This window comes from Centruroides sculpturatus, unplaced genomic scaffold (assembly GCF_000671375.1).
Source record: "Centruroides sculpturatus isolate CEXI.00-Female unplaced genomic scaffold, Cexi_2.0 scaffold610, whole genome shotgun sequence".
In the NCBI taxonomy this organism is placed as follows: domain Eukaryota; kingdom Metazoa; phylum Arthropoda; class Arachnida; order Scorpiones; family Buthidae; genus Centruroides; species Centruroides sculpturatus.
In genome coordinates this window covers 53199-79561 of record NW_019385271.1, presented here as the reverse complement: position 1 = coordinate 79561, position 26363 = coordinate 53199, and the positions used below count along the sequence as shown (strand labels likewise).

The window sequence follows — 26363 nt, the reverse complement described above, 5'->3', positions numbered from 1 at the left end:
CTACGGAGAGTAAATTGAGTTTACTATCGTCTGTACAGAATTATATATAAATTAGGTACTGTACATATAATTATATATTAATTATATATAAATTAGGTACTGTATATATAATTATATATTAACTTAATTTATTGTAACTTTATTATAATTATATATATACTTTCCACCGTCTAGCGCCATGCTACGGAGAGTTTAGGCAGGTAAGTTGAGTTTACTATCATCTGTACAGTATGTAAATTAGGTACTGTAAGTCTAATATAGTACTGTAATTTTATACATTACTTGTGAAAGAAACATTTCTTATTCAACAGCCATTTAAATTATTTATATTAATGATGTCTCCAAAGTTCAACAAATTTTTTGCAGAAAAATAACTTATCAGAAATCGCGGCTGCTGTTTGGTGCGCTGCTCCACGACGAAAACAAGCTTAAGCAATGGTGACGTCGAACGGTGCACACTCAGTAAATAATCCTACCATTTTTTGTTTATAGCATAGTTTATATGGATTATTCCCAAAAAATTATACATGTTTTGGAAATATTGAGTCGAATTAGTCTAGGAATCGATTAATTTTATGGAAGAAAACCTTTCAAACAGCCGTAGTCCGTAAACTTCACATGTGTCGGGCTGCAATTGGCTCATGTATTTAAGGATTCCTACAACGTGAAATTCGTATAACGTGGAACGTATCTACGCATTATAGGGGGGTCTACTGTATTTTACTGAAAGAGGTCTCCATCAGTAGCACAAAACTTATAGGCAGGGAGCTTATTCATATGTAAAAAGTTAATTTATTTGTTATATGACTAAATTGATCTTATACACTGGATGTTAGAAAATCTCTTAGTTTAATTAGTTTGTGTTGAGCTTGGCATTATAAATTCATGAATATGTTTTGTGTTTGTTTTTTTGTATTAGCCAAATTTTTATATTAATAAATTTTGTTTATTTTATTGTCACAACTATATTAATAATTAATAAAATAATCTAATACTACTATCAATTAAACTAAATATCTAATTTCTACATTTATTGGACTACATTTAGGCTAATAATTTAATTAACTAACTATAATGTATCTAAAGGTAGGTGTTCAGAATGCTATCTTATATCAATATTAATAATTATAAATTTAATTTAATTTCACTCTCTCCTGGAATTGAGAAAAACTGAAGATTTATTATAAACAGTCCCAAAAGAAGACACCTTTTTTCCCTCATATTTCTATGCAGGAGTTAACAGTAACATTCCTGAGTTTTAGTTTTAGTTAACTAAAACTACACTGTTGTAATTTTCCTTGTCGCAATATACCACAAGAGGGCACCAAGGAGGGAAATAAGAACCTACTTGTCCTTGTTTAACTTAGTTGTTAGTTTTCATTTTTGTCATCACCCCAGTCAAATTTATTATGGATTGGATGAAGACATTTGTTAATTAATCAGTAGTTTTATATCAGAGTGCTCAATATAAAAAAAATCATGCTGGTTAACCCACTGTTATTCGAGAGTGAGCACTGCACTCACCTTTCATTTTAAAAAACTTGTAGCTCAAGTGTCTTGGAAGTTGTGGAAAAATCCTCATCTAACTTTCTTTCTGAGTATCCCCTTCAACACAATACCAGAATTGGGAATAATAGTCACTGCTAATGCTTTCAGCACCACCTTTGTTTCAGTTGTATTCAACAACAAGTTTATGCAGTGCTCACCCTCAAGTAATCCAGTGTCTTTTTTGTCACATTTGAAGTAAGATTCTAATTGGAAGTGATATTGTATATATGTACTATTATAAAATGTGATGAAATGTTTCTGAAATGGCTTGATGAGGTGTCTGAAGAAGATGTAAGCTCCTTGTTCACAGACAATGAGTGTGAGGATTTCTGTATGAAAAGCCTGGAAGTGTTGAGAAAGAAACCAGATCCTCCACAAGCAACATCAATATCAAAAGAAAAGTGTGCATATTGCCCAATAAAGATGAATAGGAAAACAGCACCCAAGAGTATGATATGTAGCCTACTGCACCAATCTGCAGATATTACATAATAACAATCTGCAAACCGTACAACTTTAAAAATCCAGACTAAACAGATTCAGAACTTGAACAGAAAGTATAATTAAGTTTAACAATAATTTCAGATATTGTATTTCTGTTTTTATCAATCTGATTGAGCTGATTAGATATCAATTTTCTGTTTCTACATCAAAATTACTTTTAATATATTCTAACTGAAGTAAAGTAAGGTAAAGATTAAAATGTGTATTATTTATTACAAATCTGACCACAAGGAGCACTGGGTTAACAGAAAGATCAGTGTGTGTATTTAAGTACCGTTGTTATGTCATATGAACTCATGTAAAGATCTATAGTAAATTTTCTGTTGCTTTGAGTATTTTTTTTTTCTAATAATAATATGTATATGCTCATCCATTATCAATTTCTAATTCATTGAAATTGAACTATATGAGGAAAATAAAACTTTATAAAATAACCTAAAAAGAGGATTCCTTTTTTTTTATAAGAACTTGTTGAACTACAGTATATATTTTCATATTACAGCCAAAAATTTTAATGTAAATAAAATTTTTTAAACAAACCTTTAGCATTTAGAGGTGCACCACCAATGTATACTTCAGGATCCAAATGTAAGTGGTGGTGATCTCCAGTTGCTTCTAATATAGTTGTGTATCTATTATCAAGCATCACTTTTACTACTTTTCCATGATGAATTACAGTAACATTGTGCCATCTGGAATTCAAGTTTGAGTCCTAAGTATTTTTGATATAAAATAGAATGATATAATTCTATAATAATTCTTAATTGTATATCTTATAATTAAAAGTAATACTTTTTAACATTATTAAAACTGTTAATTAAATTATATTAATGTGATTATTAACATGTTCTATACTTAAATTAATTTCATATATAGGGAGCATAGTAAAGTACTATGTTACACATTTTAGGTGGGAGGGGAAAAAGATCAATATGACAATATAAATTATGACAATATGGATATGAAAATTATGACATAAGGACTCATAAGTTGGCATGTAACCATTATGCCTGATACACCAATCACCCTTACACACACATTTACACCAGAGCATATAAAATCCAACATAACTTAAAATTGGTTCCTTTCTTCTGGAAACTGTTTACAATTAAGGTGTGGTTTTTGGGTTGTTGTTGCCTTTATCTTTCGTCACTGCGAGTGGAAGAAACGAACGAGACGAGAGCGTAACAAAAACTAAACTTTTATTGTCCTTCTTGCGTACTTGGTACAATACATGTCTCGATGACGTGGCTAACAAAGACAACTGGTTTTCAACAGTCTTTGTGGGGTGAGTTCGAATTTATTCCAGGAAGTGATGACTCATTCACCCGGGGGTAATTGCTTGTATTTTACAACCGTTAAGGGTACAGATGTAAAGGGTGGCGTTCGCCACAGAGTATCCCCCAGTGAGGGACGAGCGATAGAATTGATGTCGAACGAGTCACTTAATGTTACATTATAGTGACTAGTCTTTTAGGAAAATGAATGTGACGGCCTGATCTAGTCATGACAGTTTGATTTTCTCTAGAGGTAGTTTCCAGTTCTTTGTTGTTCGCTGTTGCTGATGACAGTGGTGTCTGCGATGGACTTGACTGGATGGGTTTGATAATAGATTCCATAGATTCCTGGGGTGATTCGTCCTGTATGAGATATGCTGGTTTTACTCTGTCAATGGAGACAGTTGATTTGCGACCTTGGATGTCAATTACTAGTGTTTTGTCGTGTTTTTCTAGCACTTTGTATGGGCCTGAGTAAGGCTGGCGAAGAGGAGGTTGATTTGCGTCGAATCTTAAGAAAATATGTGTACATTCCTTTAGCTCTGGATGAGTGAAAATTTTCTGTGTGGAATGAGCGGAAGTTGCTGACGGTTTCAGATTGGCCATGTGGGTTTTTAGTTGACTGACAAATGATTTGCAAGGAACTCGTGGGGTGTTGGGGCTAATGATGGCGGCTGGTAATTTTAACGCAGTACCATATAACAGTTTGGCTGCTGTTGTGCCTATATCAGCTTTAATTGCTGAACGAATTCCCAGGAGGACTACCAGAAGGGCTTCGGTCCATTTGGAGGATTCGTGTGCCATTAGCGATGCCTTCAGGTGTCTATGTAATCGTTCTATTAAACCGTTTGATCGGGGATGGTATGCTGCTGAATGGATGTGATTGGTGCTGAGAAGTCTGGTCAGTTCTCGGAAGAGGTTTGATTCGAACTGACATCCTTGATCAGTGGTGATGGTAGTAGGACATCTGAATCTTGCGATCCAACCTGAGAAAAAGGCTTGGCATACTGTCTCAGCAGATATGTCGGCAATTGGGATGACCTCTGACCATCTGGTAAAACGGTCGATCACTGTAAGGCAGTAGTGTTTCCCGTCAGCTGGCGGAAGTGGTCCTATCAGATCCATGTGAAGATGGGAAAATCTTGCTTCCGGAAGTGTAAACTTCCCTATTGGTGTCCAGGTGTGGCGGTGAATTTTCGATTTCTGGCAGGGAATGCAATGTCATGCCCACTGACGGATGTCCTTCCGCATGCCCGGCCAAACATAACGGCTTGAAATTAGCTTAGTGGTTGTTGCTGTTGCTCCTGGATGAGAAAGTCCATGTAGGTGATCGAGTATGATTAGTCAGAAATTATGCGGCATGAAGGGCGAGGTATTCTGGATGATGTGTCACAGTATAGGTCAATTTTGTTAGGTAGAAAAGATTTCAGATCTAATTTGAGCGACATAGGATCCTTTAACAATTGTTGAAGTTCCAAATCTGTAGCTTGCGATGTGGCTAGCTCTCGGAAGTCTAGAAGGGAAGCAGAGGTGATAGAATCTATCTCGATGCGGGAGAGAGCGTCTGCTATTGTGTTGGCCGTGCCCGGAATATGACGTATGTCCGTAGAGAATTGGGATATAAAATCGAGATGCCGCATTTGTCGTGGTGAACATTTATCTGGTTTTTGTTTGAAGGCGTATATAAGCGGTTTTTGATCCATGTAGATCGTGAATTCACGGCCTTCTAACATGTGGCAAAATCGTTTTATTGATGTGTATATTGCCAATAGTTCTCTATCATAAGCTGATCAGTTGCGTTGGTTTGGTGCCAGTTTTGCTGAGATAAAAGCAATGGGTTCCCATTTCCTGTTGTATTGCATCAGTGCTCCTCCAACTGCTGCATCTGACACATATACCCATATGCATAGTTTAGCCCCGGGTATTGGATGCTGAAGAAGTGTGGCTTTGGCCAGTGCTTCCTTGGCTGATATAAAGGATTGTTCTGCCGCTTCTGACCATTGCAGAGATCGTGATTCTGCTTTCCGAGTGAGTGACGTATGTTTCTCGTTCTTTTTTCCTTCTAGTAGCTGCACTAGCGGGGCGAGGATGTGTGCCGCTCGAGGGATGCATCTCCTGTAGAAATTTATTATACCTAAGAATCGTCTAAGTTGAGTGAGAGACGAAGGTTTGGGAAATTCTCGGATGGCTCTGACTCTATCAGGGAGTGGTTCCAGACCCTTTTTCGAGACCTTGAATCCGAGAAATTTGATTGATGGTAGGCCGAAGGTACATTTTGATGGATTTATGGTCAACCCATATTCCTGGAGACGTTGGAATAAGGTGCGAAGATGCGAGATGTGTTCTTCCTGGGAGTGTGATGCTATTAGTATGTCATTGACGAAAGCACATGTGAAGGAGAGTCCTCTGGTTACTTCATCGATGAACCTTTGAAATGTTGCGGATGCATTGCACAATCCAAATTGCATCCTGGTACTCTCGAAAAGATCAAATTGTGTCGTTATAGCTGTTTTGTGCACGTGCAGTGGGTAGATGGGTATCTGATGATAGGCCTTGATTAAGTCTATGTGAGAGAAGATTTGTGTTCCGTGCAGTTCCGATGTGAAATCTGCGATGTTTGGAATGCTGTATCTGTCCTTTATGGTATGTGCATTTAAAGCATGATAATCTCCCACGGGTCGCCAATCCGAACTGTTTTTCTTGGTGACCATATGGAGTGGTGATGTGTAATTGCTTTTTGATGTTCACATATGGCCAAGAGCTATCATCTTATTGAATTCGGCCTTAGCAATTTTAAGTCTATCGGGTGCTAGGGGACGTGGTTTCGAAGTTACAGGTGGACCAATCGTTTCTATATGATGTACTACGTTGTGTTTTACGGGTTGATTAGGACGTGGAGGTCTGGTGATCTCAGGAAATTCTTCCAATATCTTATGATATATGGAGTCGTTGGTCGTTATCTTAATAGAGTGTATGAAGGTTTCTAATAATTTGCCTGGAGAGTTCACCTTTGTCTGAACGTCTGTAAGACATTTGCGTCTAAGATTCAGTACCAAATGGAAATAATACAAAAAATCTGCGCCTATTATTGCTGTTGACACATTGCCAATAAGGAATTTCCAGCGAAAAATTTTCTTTAACCCAAAATCGAGAGTGAGTGTTCATTGGTCGTAGACATGAATTGCAGTTGTGTTTGCTGCCATCAAGGTCATTTGAGATGCGCGCTTCTTTTGAGACGAGGAGGCTAGAAATATTGATACGTTGGAACCTGTGTCAACGAGAAAGTTTATGTTCGTTCTCTTGTCTAGGATGAACAGGCGACGAGATTGTTCCGGCAAAGTGCATGTCGCCTCTATGCTTCGCTGCTCTTGTTTGTTGGAAAAACTACACGGAGGAGCACATTTTTGTGCCTTTGCGCCAGAACGGTTGTGGTACCAGCAGTAGTTGTTGATACTGTGGTGAGATGAATTGTTGCGATGTCTTGAATTGCTGCGGGAGCATCGAGAAAAATAGTCACTGCGATACCGACGTGCCTGCATTAGTTGATCAATTCGCTTGTTAAGTTTATCTATTTCAACTAGTATTTTGTTGGTTATGGTATCAGGTTTCTCAGGTTGCGACTGAAGCTATCGTTGTGGGGGTTACTTCCACCACGCGGTCCGCTACCTCCTCTGCTTTGTCTACATCCAATGGGGTAATGGCGGCTAGGATAGATTGGACGGAAGTCGGAAGGTGTTGTATGAATAATTCTAGTATAACTGCATCCGGGATTTGAAAATTTTCTGCCTGACACTTTAGAACACGTAGTAGTTCGGAGGATTTGCGATCTCCTAGCTGTTCTCCGGCCAATAGTTTTCGTAACTTCTGTTGAGACGATTTGCCGGATCGTTTAATAAGTTCCACCTTTACGGCGTACCTGATGAAGGTTTCAATGGTAGTTCTTAGTCGAATTATGTTCTTAGTCCGGCTCACCAATGTGGTTTTTGGGTTGTTGTTGCCTTTATCTTTTGTCGCTGCGAGTGGAAGAAACGAACGAGACGAGAGCATAACAAAAACTAAACTTTTATTGTCATTCTCGCGTACTTGGTACAGCACATGTCTCGATGATGCGGCTAACAAAGACAACTGGTTTTCAACGGTCTTTGTGGGGTGAGTTCGAATTTATTCCAAGGAGTGATGACTCATTCACCCGGGGGTAATTGCTTGTATTTTACAACCATTAAAAGTACAGATGTGAAGGGCGGCGTTTGCCACAAAGGATTTTTGTATATTACATAAAACTTTAATTTTACATAAATTTTTATTTTGTATACCTGTGTATGAAGCCAAGGACGTAAACTAAGTTCACGCTGCTTATGGGCGCTCGATCGTGAGATCGAGCTCTCTAACTTTTTATAGGAGGGCGATTAAACGTAAAAAAACGATCTAGAGGGTGAATTCTAGATCTTGTCAGGTCCCAACACCAGTTAATCAAATTTGGATACGCGGATTAACATGCGCGAGGGGTCTGATTTAGAGATCGTGGAGACATTATATTAACTAATAATAAAAGGAATTTAATTAACCTATATATAAGTAAAACTATACAAAGATGGAGTTACAAATAAACGAGACACAATGAATTCGACTTAAAATATATATGTCGAGAGAGAGAGAGAGCTCACAATTTCATATTAAAACATACAACCTGTTAGTTGTCCTTCTTTTCCTCTGTATGTGACGTATTTACGTCTCTCCTGGAGTTTTCTGCCTTCTGTTCATGGAGAGATCAACTTAACTGAGAATATTTGTGTCTATGGAAGTAAGCCTTTTGTATACTGTATAGCTTATAGCATAGGGCGTTGGCCTTCTGGAGTCTGTTCGGACTTCGTCCTCCTCATCTGGGATCTGTTGACGAACTCCCCAAATTTGGCTAAACTTCGCCTTTATCTCCTTATTCATGACCAATCATCATATTAGAATTCTCCCACGTGGACGGATGGAAAGGGGAAGAAATGAGGGGTAGACAGTTCCCATCGTAGAGAGATTTTTAACTGATAAGGGAAAAACAGAGGATGCTCATACTTCCGTCAAAGGAAGTGACTCTCTTATCTGCTTTCCCACACTAGAAAAACGTTATTTTTCCCTCAAAATGAGAGAATATTTTTTGTTATTAATTTAAATTTGTGATTTAAATTGTTATTTAGACCCAGGGCTATTCGGATCTCACACCTGTAAACACTTCCCCTCCACATCACTGAGTTTATTGCCCGTCTAGATAATAAAGTAAACAGAAACCAGAAAGTTCTAGAAATATCCACAAACAATAACTACATCTAAATATATTTACATATAACAACATGCCAGTGACTGTCACACCCTTTGTGAATCAGATAGTGACTGAGACTACAACATCCCAAGAAGTCTATGGTTACAGTTTGGTGGTCATCAGAGAGTTACCCACTATGGCTTCCTCAGACCAGATAAAATAATCACAGCAGATTCTTACATCAATGAACTGAACATTTTTTATGTGAAAATTAAAAGTCAGTTACCAGCATTGGTCAACAGGAAAGGCATCATCTATCCTTCTGGCATGATAATGCCAGACCACATATCACAAAGAGAATGATGCAGAAATTGCATGAACATGAAAGTTTTGCTTCATCCCTCAAATTCACCCAATCTTTCCCCAACAGAATATCACGTCTGTCACTCTGCATGTCTTCTTGAAGGAGAAATGTTTCAGACAACAGAATGTCAAAAATGCTTTTTGTAAGTTTATGGCTTCTAAAGCACCAGATTTTTATGCTTTCAGTATAAAAATATTAATACTTGTATTAAATTGGAATATGTATGGCAAACACAATGGTTCTTATTTAATTAATTATGTTGCTTAATAGTGGAGTTATGATGTTTTACAGTTGACAATTAAAAAGTGAAAATACTTCTTATATTAAAGCCAAATGATTGCCTAATTATATCAGTCTAGAAACGATTTAATCCGGCAATTGTTTGGCTTTAATATAACCATGACCCAATATAAGTACAGTGGCTCAGTGACTACCACTACAAAATGCAATCAACCAGAGTCATAAGCCATTCCATTTGCTAGACACATGTAAATTACCTCTTACATTTAATTCAACATTATATTTATACAATTTAAATTGTATAAATTTAACATTATTAAATTAATAAATATGACATTTACAATAATTTTAATCCATTTAATTAAAAGGATTTTGAGAATTTGAAGAAAATTAGAAATCAGTGGCAATGTAAAATGTGTTCATTTGTGGGACATTAAAACAATGTGAGTTAAACAGTTCAAATTTAAAACATTTGAATTTCTCACTCTCATCTATGATTGGATTGTGGATTGATATTTCTTATGTGAACTGTACAAGTACAAAAATGATTCACTACGCAGACAGCAGAAACAGATTATAGTTCCTTTGAAAAAATTAGCTCTTGCAATCAAGCAAACAAACCATAAAGTTTATAAAGCACTTATTCAGTCCCAAAGATGATCAAATCTGCAAAGTATGCAGTAAGAATAATAAATTCATATTTTATACTGTATTTTTGTGGATTGTCCAACATATTGGTCTATCCAAGGAGACCATGAAATCAGATATTACCATATGATAGAAAATGGCATGCGGTTAAGTTAGGTTATACATCCTCTGGAGAGGGATGTATAACCTAACTTAACATGCATGGACTTCACAGAAGACAGTTTTTATTTTAAAATTGTGAAACTGTCAACTTTACTGTTAGACCTGATGTTGCTTGTTGGAGATTAGTAAACACTGGTTAAACTCGTATAACTGGTTATGTAGCAAAGAAACAAATTATTTTATTATATTGGAAAAAATATTTTCTTTAACATTTATTTAACTAGTTTTGTTAGATATGATTAATTTTATTTTTTAGTCACAGTTTAGCTGGCATGCCAGTAACCCCAGGGTTTCCAGCAGGCTGGTCTCCTCTGAGGTTAATTATCATTGTCATTAAAAAATGCAAAGCATTATAAGATTTATAAACATATCAAAATAAATAAATATAAAAAACTTTCTTACATTTCATCATGTAATAAATAACCCAATGTAGTGTTCAATGGTCCATCACCAAAATCAATTTCAAAATACAATTTTCCTCTAAATATACTTATAGCCATGTAATTATATTCGGGATGTTCACCTGCTCCATACAATAATACCGAATCTGCAACATATGTCTGTAATAAAAATGCATATTTTTATAAAGAACTAAATTTTAAATAGTTATTAAATTAAAAATTTCTCAATTTACTCTAAATAAAAGACTTAGCATATTTGCTTCTGACTGCACTCTATCTTTCCAATAATAAATGCGATATGTTAGATAAGAATAACCTCTCAGAGTGACTGTTGTTAGACCTAAATAAATAAAATAATAAATGAACCAATTAATTTTAGTGTAAATTTAATTATTGATTTATATAAAAAAGACTAAAGATATCAATCTTTATTTATTGGCATTAGGTAACATAAAATAATAAAATTTATTATTACAAAATTTATGTAAGAAGTTATTTTATAAGTGATTTTTATAAAAAGAAATATTAGCCTAGCTCAAAGTACATAAGTTTAGTTTGGTTCACTTTATAAATGTGTAATACCAATGTTTTGAGGATGAATTAAGTAATTTACCTTTAACAAGGTGTAAGGTTAGAGAAATATTAGTATTTTTCATCTCTAGGCATGGACAAATTAAAAATAGAATGATTCCATTTTTATCTGTCCACATCTAAAAATTGCCTGTTGACCAGGTCAAAAACAAACGTTTCTCCAACTTTACCCTTTGTTAAAGGTGCATTGATTAATTCAATTAATTACAATAACTACTTCAGCCATGTTGGGGATGCTCCAAAACCAATAGTACTTTTGGATGCATTGACATCATTTATAAATTACGGAACACTATTTTTATACTTTTCAACTATCATCCCACCTCATAATGCTCTGTATTACCATTGCACGTATACACCCCAAAAATTACATAATGCATATCCTTAATCAACCTTCTTTATTATACTGAAGAATAATATGTGGCAATACAGCACAAAGGATGTCAGCACTATTGTAACTTCTCTTTAACAGTATACCAAATTTATCTTATTATAATAATAAGGAACTTAATACAAATAATAAGTTCAATAAGGAACAAAAAGATTCAATAAAGTAGCAATAAGATGCATATAATAACAAGGTATCTGATTATTTAATCAGATCACCAACCTTAAACCAAACATACGTAGTACGATCCAAAAGTTCGGGGACTTGGCTTAAAATTCCTTACCTTAAAAAGTTTATATTGCCGATGCACAACCACCTTCAAAATAATCACCTTGGGCAATGATACACTTTTGCCAGCGCTAATATAACTTCTGGAAGCACTGCTGGAAGCCATTTTTTCAAACCTCCTGTAAGGCCTCTTGCGATGCTGCTCTCACCTCATCTGATGACACAAAACGATGTCCCTGCAAATGATTTTTCATTGATGGAAACAAATAAAAATCACACTGAGATAAGTCCGGTGTGTGGAAGCACATTAATTTGAGATTTGGCGAGAAACTGTGTGACCATTTGGGACCGATTTGCAGGTGCGTTGTCATGCAGAAGATACCACTCTCCACTTCGCTAGATCTGCGGCCGTTTACGACAAATGGATTCCCTCAAACAACATAAAATGTCTAGATAATTGAGAGACCAACTCAACATTTTCCTCGTTCCGTGAAGTCAAAGGTCGGCCAGAGCGTTCATCATTTGCGATAGATTCTCGGCCCTCTTTAAACCTTTGATTTCACCATGGTAGAATCACCATACACCTTTCTTAGCAATTTTGAAGTCTTCATAGATGTTTTACCTAAACGCTGACAAAATTTAATGATGCAGCGCTGTTCTTGAAACTCCATTTTTATTATGTCGCAAAACAAAAGTAACTATCTCCGAAAAAAACAACAGCACTCGCTGTTTAATCATGTGACATGGGCAAAATCAACCTGAACACATAGGGGTGGTTTGATAGAATTCATTTCATACGCTGTAACTTTAAATACATGCTTTTGTTGTCACACATTACTGCAGTCCCCGAACTTTTGGATCGTACCACGTAGAACTGTGGCTGTCGGCCATATCGACATATGTATTTTAATTGTATATACGAGGTCTGTTCAAAAAGTATCGAACCTTTGGTCAGCAAAAATAAATTTATTGATTTTGAGGTACAAAACCCTAATCCCCTTCAAAGTAGTCTCCTTGGTAGTATATACACTTCTCCCAGCATTCCTGCCATTGCTGGAAACACTGCCTGGAACGCATCTTTTGGAATGGCCATCAGCCGGTCCGTCGCATTCCGCACGATGTCTTCTCTCGACTAAAATCGGGTTCCTTTTAGCGGCATTTTCAGCTTGAGAAATAGCCAAAGGTCACACGGAGCCACGTGGAGAGAGTACGGAGCGTGACAAACCACAGGAGTGTTGTGTTTGGCGACAAAAGCCCGAATCAGATGCGTAGAATGGGCAGATGCGTTATCACGATGGAGCTGCCAAGTTTTGATCAACCACAGATCCAGTCATTTGCGTCGCACAGCATCGGAAAGACGATGAAGGACCTCCTGGTAGTACTCCTTTGCGATAGTTTGGCCTCGTAGTGCGTACTCACAATACACCACCCCACGAGAGTCGAAAAAACTGTCAACATGACCTTGATATTGCTGCGGGCCTGCTGCGCCTTTTTTGGCCTCGAGGATCGTCCCTGAAAGCCTGCTGAATCTTGCGAATGGTTTACGCTCGGGTATCGCCAAGGTTTTTGGCAAAATTTGATGTAATATCGCTGCTCACGTTGTTCAGTCATTTTCCAACTTAGTGGAATCCGACAAGAGCTCGCTACATGACCTCACTCATAGGCCGACTGCCAATGACTGATGCTTCCTGCAGGCGGGAAAAAATTCAGGGCTGTGCATGACTGTCCCCTCCACAACTCCACTAAAGGAGTCACTCATAGGCCGATTGCCAACGACTGATGCTTCCTGCAGGCGGGAAAAAATTCAGGGCTGTGCATGACTGTCCCCTCCACAACTCCACCGAAAGAGGCCTCCCGCACATCATTGGTTTACGTGGAAAAAATAAAAGTCCGATACTTTTTGAACAGACCTCGTAGTTATAATTCCAATCTTCTTTCCCTATTTCTTCTATTTCCTTTGTCTGCTCCTTCTAGAACCTTCCAAATGACAGTTATAGCCTTTGGGTGGAATTAGCTGTTCTGAGAATCGGAAAGAACAATAGCATGTAGGATTAGCCGTTCTGAGAATCGAAAAGAACTTTAGTTGTAGCAGGGACGGTGGAAAAGTAGCAAGAGAGGGAAAGGCAGTATTGAACGAGACACGGAGAGAGCTAGACATGTCGAAGGGAGCTCCAAACATGACTTCATAGCAAAGAACAAAGGAATTCTTCAAGAAGTCAAGTAACGGACTGAGGAGGAACCACGGTCAGATCATAAGGCCTACAAACTCCTTGAGATAGATTGGGGAGAGCCCAAGGAAGTAGAATCTCCACAATTAGAGATCCGGTGACTGGCATGTTGAAGGCCTTCCGGAAAGCAAATAGAGTCAAGAACATAGTGGAAGCAAAAACCATCGTTGTTGACAGAAAATCCTATCCAAAGCGCAGACACATCAGAACATAAAAGGAAAGGCCCAGGTGAAGTTCTCTCTTTCTTTTACCTTCCCGCTGTCCTGTCTTCCTTGTCATTTCCTTAGTATTAAGTTAGCCTTAAGTTAGGATTAAGTTAGATTTAGTTACGCGAATATAAAATATTAACTGTTATGCGCTAGGAGGACATCATACCATGAATTATTGTAAAACTGAAAGGTTTTCTGTTGATATCCCCTTGCATTGTAAAGATTTCATACATCATACAGTTGGGATTCCTGATAAAACCGAACCTGTTCGTATTGAAATAAAGGAAAGTAATTATTATTGTAACTGTCGCAATGTTCCTTTCTGTGTGTTTCATTCGTGGATCGTACTATTTCAACCACATGAACACCACAAAACCTCCACAAGGTCTAATAACAAACAGTAAAGGTTTAAAATTAAAAAGAGCATTATATGGATTGAGAGAAGCATCTCGATGTTGGAACAAGTGTTTTAATAACTTTGCTGTCAAAAATGGACTAACTCGTTCAAACTATGATTTTTGCTTATATAATGGAGATAGTATACAATCCACAAAAAACCTTTTTGTACAAGTGTTGTCTTTAACTACCTCCATGTGGAGGTAGTTAAAGACATAACACTTGTACAAAAGGTTTTTCATGGATTGTTATTACTCAACGAAGTGTTGAGTTGTTAGAAGTCGTTTTGTGTTAGATAGTATACATTTGATTCTTTTTGTAGATGATATTTTGTTATTTGGAGAAGCTGATAAGCTAATAAGCAACTTAAGAACAGAATTTAGTGCAAAATTAATGGGAGAGCCAGAGAACTTTCTAGGAATACACATCATTATGCACAAAAATACATTATCATTATCACAAGAAAGTATCATCGAAAAACTTAATAAAATTCAAAATGAAGGAATGCAAAGGTGTTTTAACTCCAATGGAACATGGATTTCAGGCTGATCTTTCAGAAGAAAGTTTGAGAGTTCCATTCAGAGAATTAGTGGGAAGCTTATTGTACATTGCGCACACTACTTGTCCAGACATTGTGTTTGCTGTTTCCTATTTGAGTAGACATCTTGATAAACCCACTGGAGCACTTTGGATGGCAGGAAAGAGAATACTAAGATACCTCAAACAAACAGACAAAAGACCTAACCTTAAACTATTCAGTTTGCACAGATGAAAAGCTGATTGCATTCTCAGATGCATACTAGGCAGGAGACAAAAATGACAGGAAAAGCATAAGTAGTTATGCAATTTTTCACAATAATAATCTTATATCCTGGTCATCCAAAAAACAACAATTCACTATCACACTATCCACAGCAAAGTCAGAATATCTAGCATCTGCAGCAACTGCCGCTGAACTTGTCAACCTTCAAGGAATAATGTCGGAATTAAACTCTGGAAGAAAAATTGTAACAGTCATGAACATGGATAATCAAAGTGCCATCAGCATGATTGAAAGCTATGAAAATAGCAAAAGGTCAAAACATATTGATATAAGGGCACACTTCATTAAAGACCTAGTAGCCAAAAATCTTTTGACTTTAGGCTATGTTTCCTTGAGTGATAACATAGCAGATACTTTTACTAAACCATTGTGTTCAAAGAGATTCATTTGTCTTAGAAAACATTCAAGACATCAGATTGTGTAATGCATAACTAATGCAATTTCATAATGTAAACCTTTTGAAATTGAGGGGTGGTGTTAAGTATTGTAAAGTTTGAGCTGCCAGAGAGCACTCTATATAGATTAGTGGGCTTTCCAAAGCTCTTTTTCTTCTCCTTTTAACTATGTATGTGTGTGTTACTAATAAAGTAATTGTTAATGTTACCAAATTAGTCGTCTCCTCATTTGGATTTTATCACACAGTGCAATGTGTTATTTATATCAGTCTCTAAACTGTGTTTACTGCCATTTGTCTAATCTTTAAATGGCTGTGTACCTAAAATTCATTCCCATATTAATAAAACATATTTGAATAATTGAGTTGTCCTGATGAGATAAGACCTTTTCATTTTGCTGTGTTCTGATAGGTTATTTGTTTTAACCAGTTTTATGTTTTACTGCATAAAAATATCACAAATTCCTAAATAAACTGCATTTGAATTATTTTAATTATAAGATAAAAGTATCAATTAAACTATAAATTTGTTGAATTTTACCATATTAGATAATACATACTATTATTTTGGCAGATGGGTCCTTCGTGTCCCGTACCAAAACAATCGCAAACTGTACGTTTGTACTGGTTGACACACCTTCCACCATGAAGACACCAATCTTCATTTTTGCATCGGTTATTGCATCCTTCTTCAGTCTGATAAAATGATTCAATTGTGACAGGTTCCATAGAATTATCAGAATGTCCAAATGTTATATTACCAAGACAGCCAACAAATCTGACATAATTATATTGACGATTTAAAATAGGATTATAAGCATTTGTACCTATTATAAAATATTGAAAATTATACAAAAAATATTTTTAATAATCTTATCAATAATTTAATTTATAATAATTAATATACAGTATTAAAATATTGATAATCAAATAGTGATAAATATTGATAATCAAATATTGATAATCAAAAATAAAAATTTATTAAAATTAAAATGATCATTTTTATAATTCTTTCTGGATCAAAAGGGTTTAAAGAGATGTGGAAGTAAATGGGAGACTAAAGGGAATTTTTAAGGCTCAATATACATTATTGAGCTGCTTGTGGACCTGTCAAATACTTATCAATTGTATACAATGTATGTAATTACACTATGGTAGTGTTGCCACCTTTTCAAAATTGCTGACCTGGACAAGGTTAGCAATTTTGGAAAGGTGGCAACACTGTCTCGAACAGGTCATAACCATTTTTGAAATTTTTGTGTTAGCCTATCTTTATTAAATTTACAAGTTTGATTCCTTTTTGAGTTTCCAATTTCTTGAATTGTCATATTAAATAATTAAAATAGAAATTATAAACTTGTAAACTGAAACTGTCACATTTGCTTTACAATAGGTTTGTTCCAACACAAGTCCCTAACTGGTTTAAATTTGAAACCGTACAAGGCATGCGCAATGTTATTTTACAGTCAAAAATTGAACAATGCGCATGCCAGTTTTAAACCAGTTAGGGACTTGTGTTGAAACAAACCTAATATTTGCCAGAGATATTTGCAAGTTAGAATTGTAAAAGTACATTTTCTGTCCTCTTACTAGTACTCTTAGCCTAGTACTCTAAGTAGTACTCTTAGCCTAGGGATAAGATGTGAGTAAGAAAGTTTGGGTGGGAGTGTAAAGTTAAAGTCTTTAACTGTTAAAATAAAATACTCGCAAATATTTTTATAAATTTATTTTGTTTCATCATAATTTCACAATTTCTATGAAAACTGGATAAATTAATAATTAATCCGGACCATGAATCTGAAAACTGGCTTGTCCAGGTGAAAACCAGCCTGGTGGCAACACTAACTATGAATAACATTCAAGTCTTGGTCTGGTCTTGTCCAGGAAAGTTCATCGAACAGAATATTTTACTGGAGCAAGATTGTATTTGTCCAGACCTGTACAGATACTGTAAATAGTCTTTTTGTTTTAATTCTGGTCAATCAAAAGTTAGTAGTGTGTCACAATGTGTTGCTATTTTTATTAAAATTATGAATACAGCAAAATCTGCTTGGTTTTTTGAAAAAGGTATGTATATAAGTAAAATACTAATGTGTTCTATTTTTACATTTCTAACTTCTAGCTAGTATATTTGTGTGTTAAACCAGGGTGTCCAACCTTTTCGTTTCTCTGGGCTGCATTGGAAGAAGTCAAGGAGTTTTGGGCCACAAGTTTATATAATATATACTTGTGGCCCAATATACAAGTATATTTAAAAACTAACATGTCTAGATTATAATTATAAGTATTAAAACTTTATCACAAAAAAGAATATTTTAGAATATTACTTTTACAGACACTTTCAATTTTTAAATTCATTTATTATAAATATAAAGAGACAAATGAAAATTTATTTGAAAAACACAAATATTTGTTTTATTTGGGTCTCTAATTAATAAAAAGTGACAAAACACTATTTTAAAGTGCATTTTTATTCAACTAATATATTTATGAATAATATGTAGCCCAAAAAGTAGGCAAAGCGACAAATGATATTTTTTACATCAAACTAAAAAAAGTAGCCACATTTGGTGAAATGTAGCCAAATCTTGCAATGCTGGAAGGAATAATAAATAAAGCTGGAGTTGTAACTCAAAGGATTATAGACCCAAATGCGAGGAAAAAAAAAGAAAGGACAAAAGATAAAGAAGTGAGAAAGGTTGGAAAATTAAGAATCAATGTTACTGTGAAAGACCGAAATTAGAGAATGTCGATATTCTCCAATGAATGTCCGAATAATACAAAATACACAAAATAGTTGGTGAAAGTCTGAATATTTGGTTATATTATTATACATTTGAACAATCGCCAGTGTATGTCGACAAGCACAGATAAGCTTTCTTGGAGGTTGAAACGACACCCGAGAAGCCGATGTCGACAGAGAGGCGACAGTCTGTTGCCAAATCCTTTGTGGGTGGCCGGAGGTAGGACAAGGACTTTCGATCCCGTGAGGTGGGGATCAGTTTGTCAGGTCGAGTGGCAGAGGATGAAAGAGGTCGTCAGTAAGGCGTCGGCAATATCCGAATAAAAGACACCATTAACAGATCAGTTCGTAATCACGTAATAACATAATCAGTTTGTAACTTGTAAAGAAAAGTTACTTTCTATAGATGAGATTTCTTCTCAAGAAATATCACCGAGAGAATCAGCTGCAGCTAATTTGAAAAGTGGAGGGCAAGGCTATACATGCTGTCATTGAAAAAAAAAAAAAAACAAAAAAAGTGTTCCACGAATAAATGCAGTTGTAAAAGCAAGGTACTCTTGTGCAATTCAAAGTGCCATAACAGTTTAAATTGTTGCAATAAATAAGATTGTATAACAATGATCACATAATTTGTGTGTAAGTTTATTATTGTATTATTTTCTTTAATGATTAAGAATGTTCTGTTCGTTTTAGGTTCAACAGTTTATTTAAATGTGCTGTTACTTAAGCTTTCTCCTATTTTGACATATTAAAATGTTGCATTTTTGTCTTAATGTAATAAAAATATTTTTATTCAACATTCACCATCAGTGCATGCTGAATGTTGACATTTGCCGGCGTAAGTGAGAAATAACAATATCTAGCAAATATTTTGTACATACACGAAACGACTGTGTGAATGTTGACATTCACCGGAGAATGTTGACATTCGCCAGATATCGGTTATTCACAGTAACATCAATATTTGCATAACAGAAGATCTATTTAACCTTTCTCACTACTTTTTATCTTTTGGCCTTTCTCGCCTTTCCCCAAATTTGGGTCTCTAATCCTTTGAGTCACAACTGCAGCTTTATTTAGTAATTCTTTCTTATTCACACATCTCCAAGTATTTGAAAATATTTCCTTTCCACTCAAAAATAAAATATGAATAAAGGTTTACGGCTTTGTGAAACTTCTTTTTTGAGTTTATGCCGTTGAAATAAATAAATAATAAAAAAATTAAAACATTTGTCGGTTTTGTTTACACGTTTATTGGGCCGCATTGGAACTTGCCTCGGGCCGCATGCGGCCCACGGGCTGGACACCCGTGTTAAACCATAACTCTTAATTCTTTCAAACAAAAAACTTAGTGACATTTTCATTAGAGAATTTGAAACAACTCCTGATGTTCAAAAAGTAGCATTAATAGGATAATCAATAAATATATAATTATTGATCACATGATTATAAGAAGGATGAAGTAAATAAAGATTGTCTATTTAAACAGAGTCAAGCTATTATTTATCTAATTTGTTAAGTTTTTGAACAAATTTCATTAAATAGTCAAGAAAAAATGAAATTTATCAACAGATACATTATTTTCAAACATAAAAACTGAAATATACAAAATGTTTTTAAATAATATGAAAAGAAATTTAGTAAAAAAGTATAATAAAACCTTTGTAAAACTGGAAGATAGTAAAGTAAAAGTAAAGGAAAAAATGGTAGTAAGGTAATGGTAGTAAAAATATGAGAGTAATAAAGACAAAAAATTTTTGTCCAATAGGGTTTTGGAGAATATAGGGTCTTTGCGGAAAAATTATAAAGTCTTACTAAAGGAATTCATAGATACTATTATTATAATTGGTTTTACGGAAACCTGGATGATAATTTGAAGTGACAGTCAAAGCTAATAGTTAATAAATTCTTGGCTATAGTATTTAGTAAAGCAAAAATGAAGAAACAAGACTTATTTAATCTACTAAGTAAAAGTAGCTATCATAAATCTAAAATTAATAAAAACAAATAAGATCTTTGTAATGCAAAAACGAGATATTGTATGCAGAATATTGAATAAATTTGAAGTGTTTTAAAACAGGTGTAAAAAGGAACATACTAGATGTGATGTATAAGTTAGAATATAAATATATGTAGAACTAAATTTGTGTTGATAATGAAGAAATTGTGAAATCCAACCACCCCGATTGTAATAGACGGAAGGCAAATGTTCACTGAAAAGTTAATTTATGTAAAGTTGAGAAATTGTATATAATCCCCCTTGTAACAGGCTATTGCCTATTACATTAATAAACATTAATTAAATTAAATTAATTAATTAGTAAATAAAATATAAATTTCTAGAATAAATTTTATTTTTATTTTAAATAATTAATTAACTGATGTAAAAAATCTTACCTCCAAAATATAAAAAAGAATTTGAAACAGAATGATTAAGATTATAGTTAGGATTTGCAATTAAAGATGGTAATGTTATATTCATGTTTATATTATCCACAGATAAATATAAATCAGCTGTTGCAGGATTTATTTTAAGTCTCACATTATGCCATTTATCTTGATTTAAACCTATAAAAAAATGAAATATTGATTAACAATTTTAAAATTTAAATTCAAATAAAAAATTTTATTTTTGATTATGATACTAAAAGAAATCAATTTATTCTCTATTTAAACCAGTAACTATATTCTTTGCTATCTTATCAGTTGATATAAAATGCTACTATAATTACTGTTTGTTGAGACTTAAAATTCATACAATGTCAGTGAATAATTACAGGCAGGAGGCACTGCAAGTGCAGAGTGTGATCTTATGTGATACAACATGATCTTCTCTCTTCCCACCAAGAACAGCATTCTGTAGGATTGAAATTTGTTATGTAATTTAAATAATATAATTTATTGGTTTTATCTTTACCTAATTCATAATAAAGTGTATTATGAAATCGAAATCAAACAAATTATTATCATTATCAATTCTACTTTAGGTCTTAGGATATGTTCTACGCATCATCATAATAAATGATTATTGTTTAGATATCAGAATCTATTCTATCCGAACTCAAAAATTTGATCTTGATTTCCCCTCCTACCTTTAGTATGACTTGTACCCCTCTTTCTACAAGGTTTACATTCAATGGTTAATTTCAGTAAATGGTTGCTATCCAACCCAATTAAGTGGTTTTCCATTTTATTTGATGTGATTTGAAGTTACTAACTATATTGTTTATTTTTAGTTTTCTTCTAATACCCAAATTTCATTGCTATGTTTAAATAAATATGACATATAAATATGGTTTCAAAAGCTTCATATAAGCAGCTTCCACCTTTTTAATGTCATTTTTTGAACAGGGGCAGTGAATGGCCATCTAATGTGGAGGTTTGTTAACTATACACAGTATTTCTGCACATATAAAAGCATGTTCTTATATGTGAAGCAGGATGTGTATTTCAAAAACAAGCAATTTTCACATATAAGAGCACGCTCTTTTTTGCATAAAATACAGTATATATAACAATAATATATTGCAGTCATAAAATATTTTTTTTAAGTTTAATTAAAATTAACTAATCTAAGATTCAAAACTTTTGTCTTTTTCATCACAATAAAAATATAACCTTAAAGGCCTCAGTGGTGAGTTATCCCTATGGGCAAAAAGGGCAAATGACTGGGATCCTCATAAGCAGGGACCCCAAACAAACCTTTTATAAGAAAATATTTCCCAAAGAAAAATGTCTGAAGTCAATACCAAATATGAAACCCCCTAATTCAAATTTGCCTGGGATCCACAAAACTATAATGTATTGGAATAAACAATTATTGTTAAATGCTAAATGACATTGTTACGTACAACGCATTGTGTCATGGTAATGTTTTGTAAACATTTTCTGTTATGTAATAAAAGGTTGGTGACATTGTTAACCCCTCTGGGAGCTGTTGGTGAATGTGACCTCATTTCACTCTCTTGTTTTTTCAGCACTGACCTTTCATAAGTCAAGACAGTGTAATCTTTGTGTATTCTTTGTTTCTTTGCTATATAATCAGTTATGCAAGTCTAACCAGTTATCTCCAACAAGCAACATCAAGTCTAACATAATGTGCCACAGAAAAGTTGGCATTCTTTTTAGAATTCTATTCTATGAAGATGACCTCAAAAAGGTTGAAAACATTTTGAAATTAGAATAAGATAACTGAAGGTAAAGTTTAGTGTCATAACAAAAACGTCTAGCAATGAGTTGCTTAACTTTCCCAGCAAAATTTAAAACTGCTTGTGACACTATCTGTTATAATATTTTATTTTTTGAAATTTTTATATTTTTAATTATTATAAAATGGCAAAAAACTTAATTTTGAGGGTAGAAACAGGTTTTATAAAAAATTGTAAATGCTAATGAGTAAAATTGTTATTAAGTCTGACCATACTGGAGATATGGCATACAACCCTCTTTTATTTCCCCACCCCTTGACCTTTAACCACCAAAATTTAATGGCATCAATCACCCTAATACACAAACCTCCCAGTGTGAGAATTCCCACACTTGTGTGAATTTTGAAGCTTCGGTCATTTTTATTTTTATCATTATTTCCCTTTTTCCTCCAGTTTCGTTGAAGCTAGACCTTTTGACTCATCAGAGTACTGCGTCACTTTGAAAGGTGACCTTCTAGCTTCCAAAGGCATTTAGGACAACCGAGGAGATTCTCCCCTCATGACAGGGGATTACCCAGTTCCACCTTCACTGCACTGGACAAATAAGTAACCAATTAACAGAAACCTCCACCTGTTACATGATAAAGAGTAAAAAAAGGTCAACACAATCGTCACCCTGGTGGCCCTCAGATGTTCTGATCTTAGCCACCTGTGGCAATTCATTTAAGAAATCTGACAGCTGTTGTCAAATTTATGAGGGGAAAGTGTCACAATAACGGGTAGAAAAACATAATAAATCAAAAGAACTGTTCGATTAACGTAAACAACTTTAGCCACAAAGGCTATTGCATCAGATTTTTCCCCAATGATTCCCCCTCTGGGACATGTATAAAAAGGGGTCGCACTTGCACCTCCAGGTGGACAGCCGAGCGAACATCAGGAAACACCAGACTCATACTGCCCGTCGCAACTCCTGTCTTCCTGTCATATTTCCATTTTTCCATTAAGTTTATTAACATAACTTTTGTTATATGCCTGATGTCGCATAGCATAATCAGGTGTTACATACAGAAATTACACATTTACAATAATTACGTTACAGAACAGTCATATGTATCAGTTGTACAGTGAATGGAGAGGGAATAGATAAATGCAATAAAATTAACAAAAGTAACGTACAGATAACAGTATTTAAAATACAAAATATCAATTATATATAATTGCTGCCAGAGCAACTTTTACAATTAAAATATAACATGTAGTACAGCAGAATTGAACATAATTAATTACAATTAATATAAAACCTGTGACACCGGTATCGTACACAAAAAAGAGAGTTGAAAAGAAAATATTAAAAGATATATTCAGGATATAATGATATCATAGTTGGTTAAACACCTATGTAACAATAAATACTATAAATATCGCAATGGTATTACAATGGTACAATAAGAATTGCAATGAAATTGCAATGAAATTACAGTAGATAATCACAAGTATACATTACAAACACCACTAAAGTTTTGCATGCACATTATGAAAGAGCAAGATGACAGGAAAAAGTTACTGTCATGTCACAAAAGTTTTGTATGCATCATAGATAAATACAAAAATACAGATAAATACAAAGTAGAACAAAGTAGCAGAAGGTAGGTTTTCTCCCAACCACTATAGCAGTGTAATGCAGATAACCATAATCGCAGAAAACCAGAGCCACGGATAATATTGAGCACATGCACATTTGAAGAGCAGTTCTATCATGAGCCGATGTGAAACACAGATAACCAGGTATCCACTGAAAACAATGTGGAAACTTCATGCTAAATATGAAGACACAGCATGTCTAACCACAGTGAAATCCTTAAAATAAAATGAGAGACACTTCCAGCGCTACAAAGTGATATTGGTGGATTGGGGTTATAGCCAAGATTAAATATATGTCAAATTACGATTTGACCACAAAAGATCTTCAGATTTAACAGTGACGACATAAAGCACACTAAATACATAATCTATTACAATGCAGAAGAATAAACAAACAGAGCGGGTAAGAAAATAAAGCCATTCTAAAACATAGTAATACCAATGTAAATACATAATGGAGGCAGAACTCAAGATATAGTAGTGACCTGAAAATATTTTTCAATTAATTGAAAAAGTAGGTCATGAGTTTCCTTGTCAGAAGTGAGGTCATGAATTTCACAAGGCCAAGGACGATTATTACTATTCAGGAAAGTGCGCAAGTGATGCCTTTCAGTTTCAGTCATGGGGCATTCAAAAATATAGTGATAGCTGCTATCATTAATTCCACATACAGGACAAAGTTTGTTATTATGTGACGTAAAACGACTAAGATAAGAATTAAAACGGCCATGGCCAGTGTAGAATTGTACAGTATGATTAGTAACTAAGATCCAAGTATTATGCAAAAATTTTTAAATATTGGGGAAAAATTGCTTAGTAATAGATATGTTATCATCCCAATCACGTTGCCAGTCCATAAGCATATCTTGACAAAGTATCTCTTTCAGTACCTTTGTAGAGATCTTGTTGTAACTGACGACAATATTCTGGTCAACAGCAGCTGTCTTGGCTAGATGATCTGCTTGATCGTTACCCCGAACTTCACTATGTGAGCATATCCATTTAAAGTAATAATCGTTATTCAGAATCAACTAATATACGTTGGATAAAAAAGGCCAGTGGATGATCAGATAATTTTTTAATTGCGTTAAGTGAGGAAAGAGAGTCAGTTATTATCATGATTTGAGTATTGTTAATAACCCGTTCACACCAAACAACCGCCTGCAAAATAGCATAAAGTTCAGCCTGGAATATACTACAAAGAGGGCCAAGTCGGAATGATTCACAGTAAATTTCTATTTCATTGCGGTAAGCAACAAAACTGGCCCCAACATTATTTTTGTACTTAGAGCTATCAGTAAATATAGTAATGGCACAACTAGTAGGAGAAGTTTCAATGTACCTGTTGTTAGTGTAAGGGCTTAAAGTATGTTGAAAGGGTATATTTTCTTCCCATGATTCCTCTATAAAGTGCTCAGACTGAGAGGCAGGGGAATCTCCCCTTTTTATTTTGCAAAGTTTTTGTAAATAATTAATATACTTATCAATAGGAGGCTTACAAGCAAGCAATTGTAAGCTCGCATTTGCTGTAGTTCTATAAGCTTTAGTTATTAATTAACCTCTTAATGCCCACCTGTTTTTAATTATAATGTAATTAAGCATAAAAAATACTTAAAACTGAAAAAAAAAAAAAAAAAAGAAAGAAACGCGTTAATTTTGAAGAAAAAGCTTCAAATTTTATTTTCCTTTGTCTCGCCTTTCTGTGAAATTTAACACCAACGAGTCATTGTTTACACAGCTGGATGACCTTGAGAACAGCTGGAGTCGGATTTCCCGGGACATTCTCATATACGTCTAGGGAGGACAAGGGTTTAAAGTAGGGTGAATATGACCGCCACGTATATTTTTAAATATTTTTAAAAAATTAAGATTTTAATTGCGATTTCCGACCCCCTAATTAATTACATTAATATATAAAAAAATCGATTAATTAAAAAATTAAAAAACTATTGGAAGTCGTTTTTGACATCAGAAAGCAGCTTTAAATAACTTTACCGAAGGAAAATCCGTGCGCTACAACTTAGGAACCATGAAATAAATTTGATAAAAAACTCCCATTAAAAAACAATTAAGCCTTAATCGAGCCTTATCAAAGGCTCATTAAAATCGCGATAAAATTTTTTCGCGCGGGAAAAAAATTTTGAAAAAATTTGGAGACCTAAACAGCATTCCAAAAATA

At 34.5% G+C, this 26363-nt stretch overlaps 1 protein-coding gene across 1 annotated transcript in view; it reads right to left on the bottom strand.

Annotated features, from left to right (window-relative positions):
- Window positions 1-26363, bottom strand: part of LOC111636995 (neurexin-1a-like) — a 76362-nt gene that overhangs the window by 8798 nt on the left and 41201 nt on the right. The window contains exons 4-8 of the mRNA XM_023382399.1: window positions 20790-20960; window positions 16210-16476; window positions 10626-10732; window positions 10394-10551; window positions 2593-2744 (exon numbers count right to left, since the gene is read on the bottom strand). Of these exons, the coding sequence (XP_023238167.1) occupies window positions 2593-2744; window positions 10394-10551; window positions 10626-10732; window positions 16210-16476; window positions 20790-20960 (855 nt within the window). The remainder of the gene's footprint in view (window positions 1-2592; window positions 2745-10393; window positions 10552-10625; window positions 10733-16209; window positions 16477-20789; window positions 20961-26363) is intronic.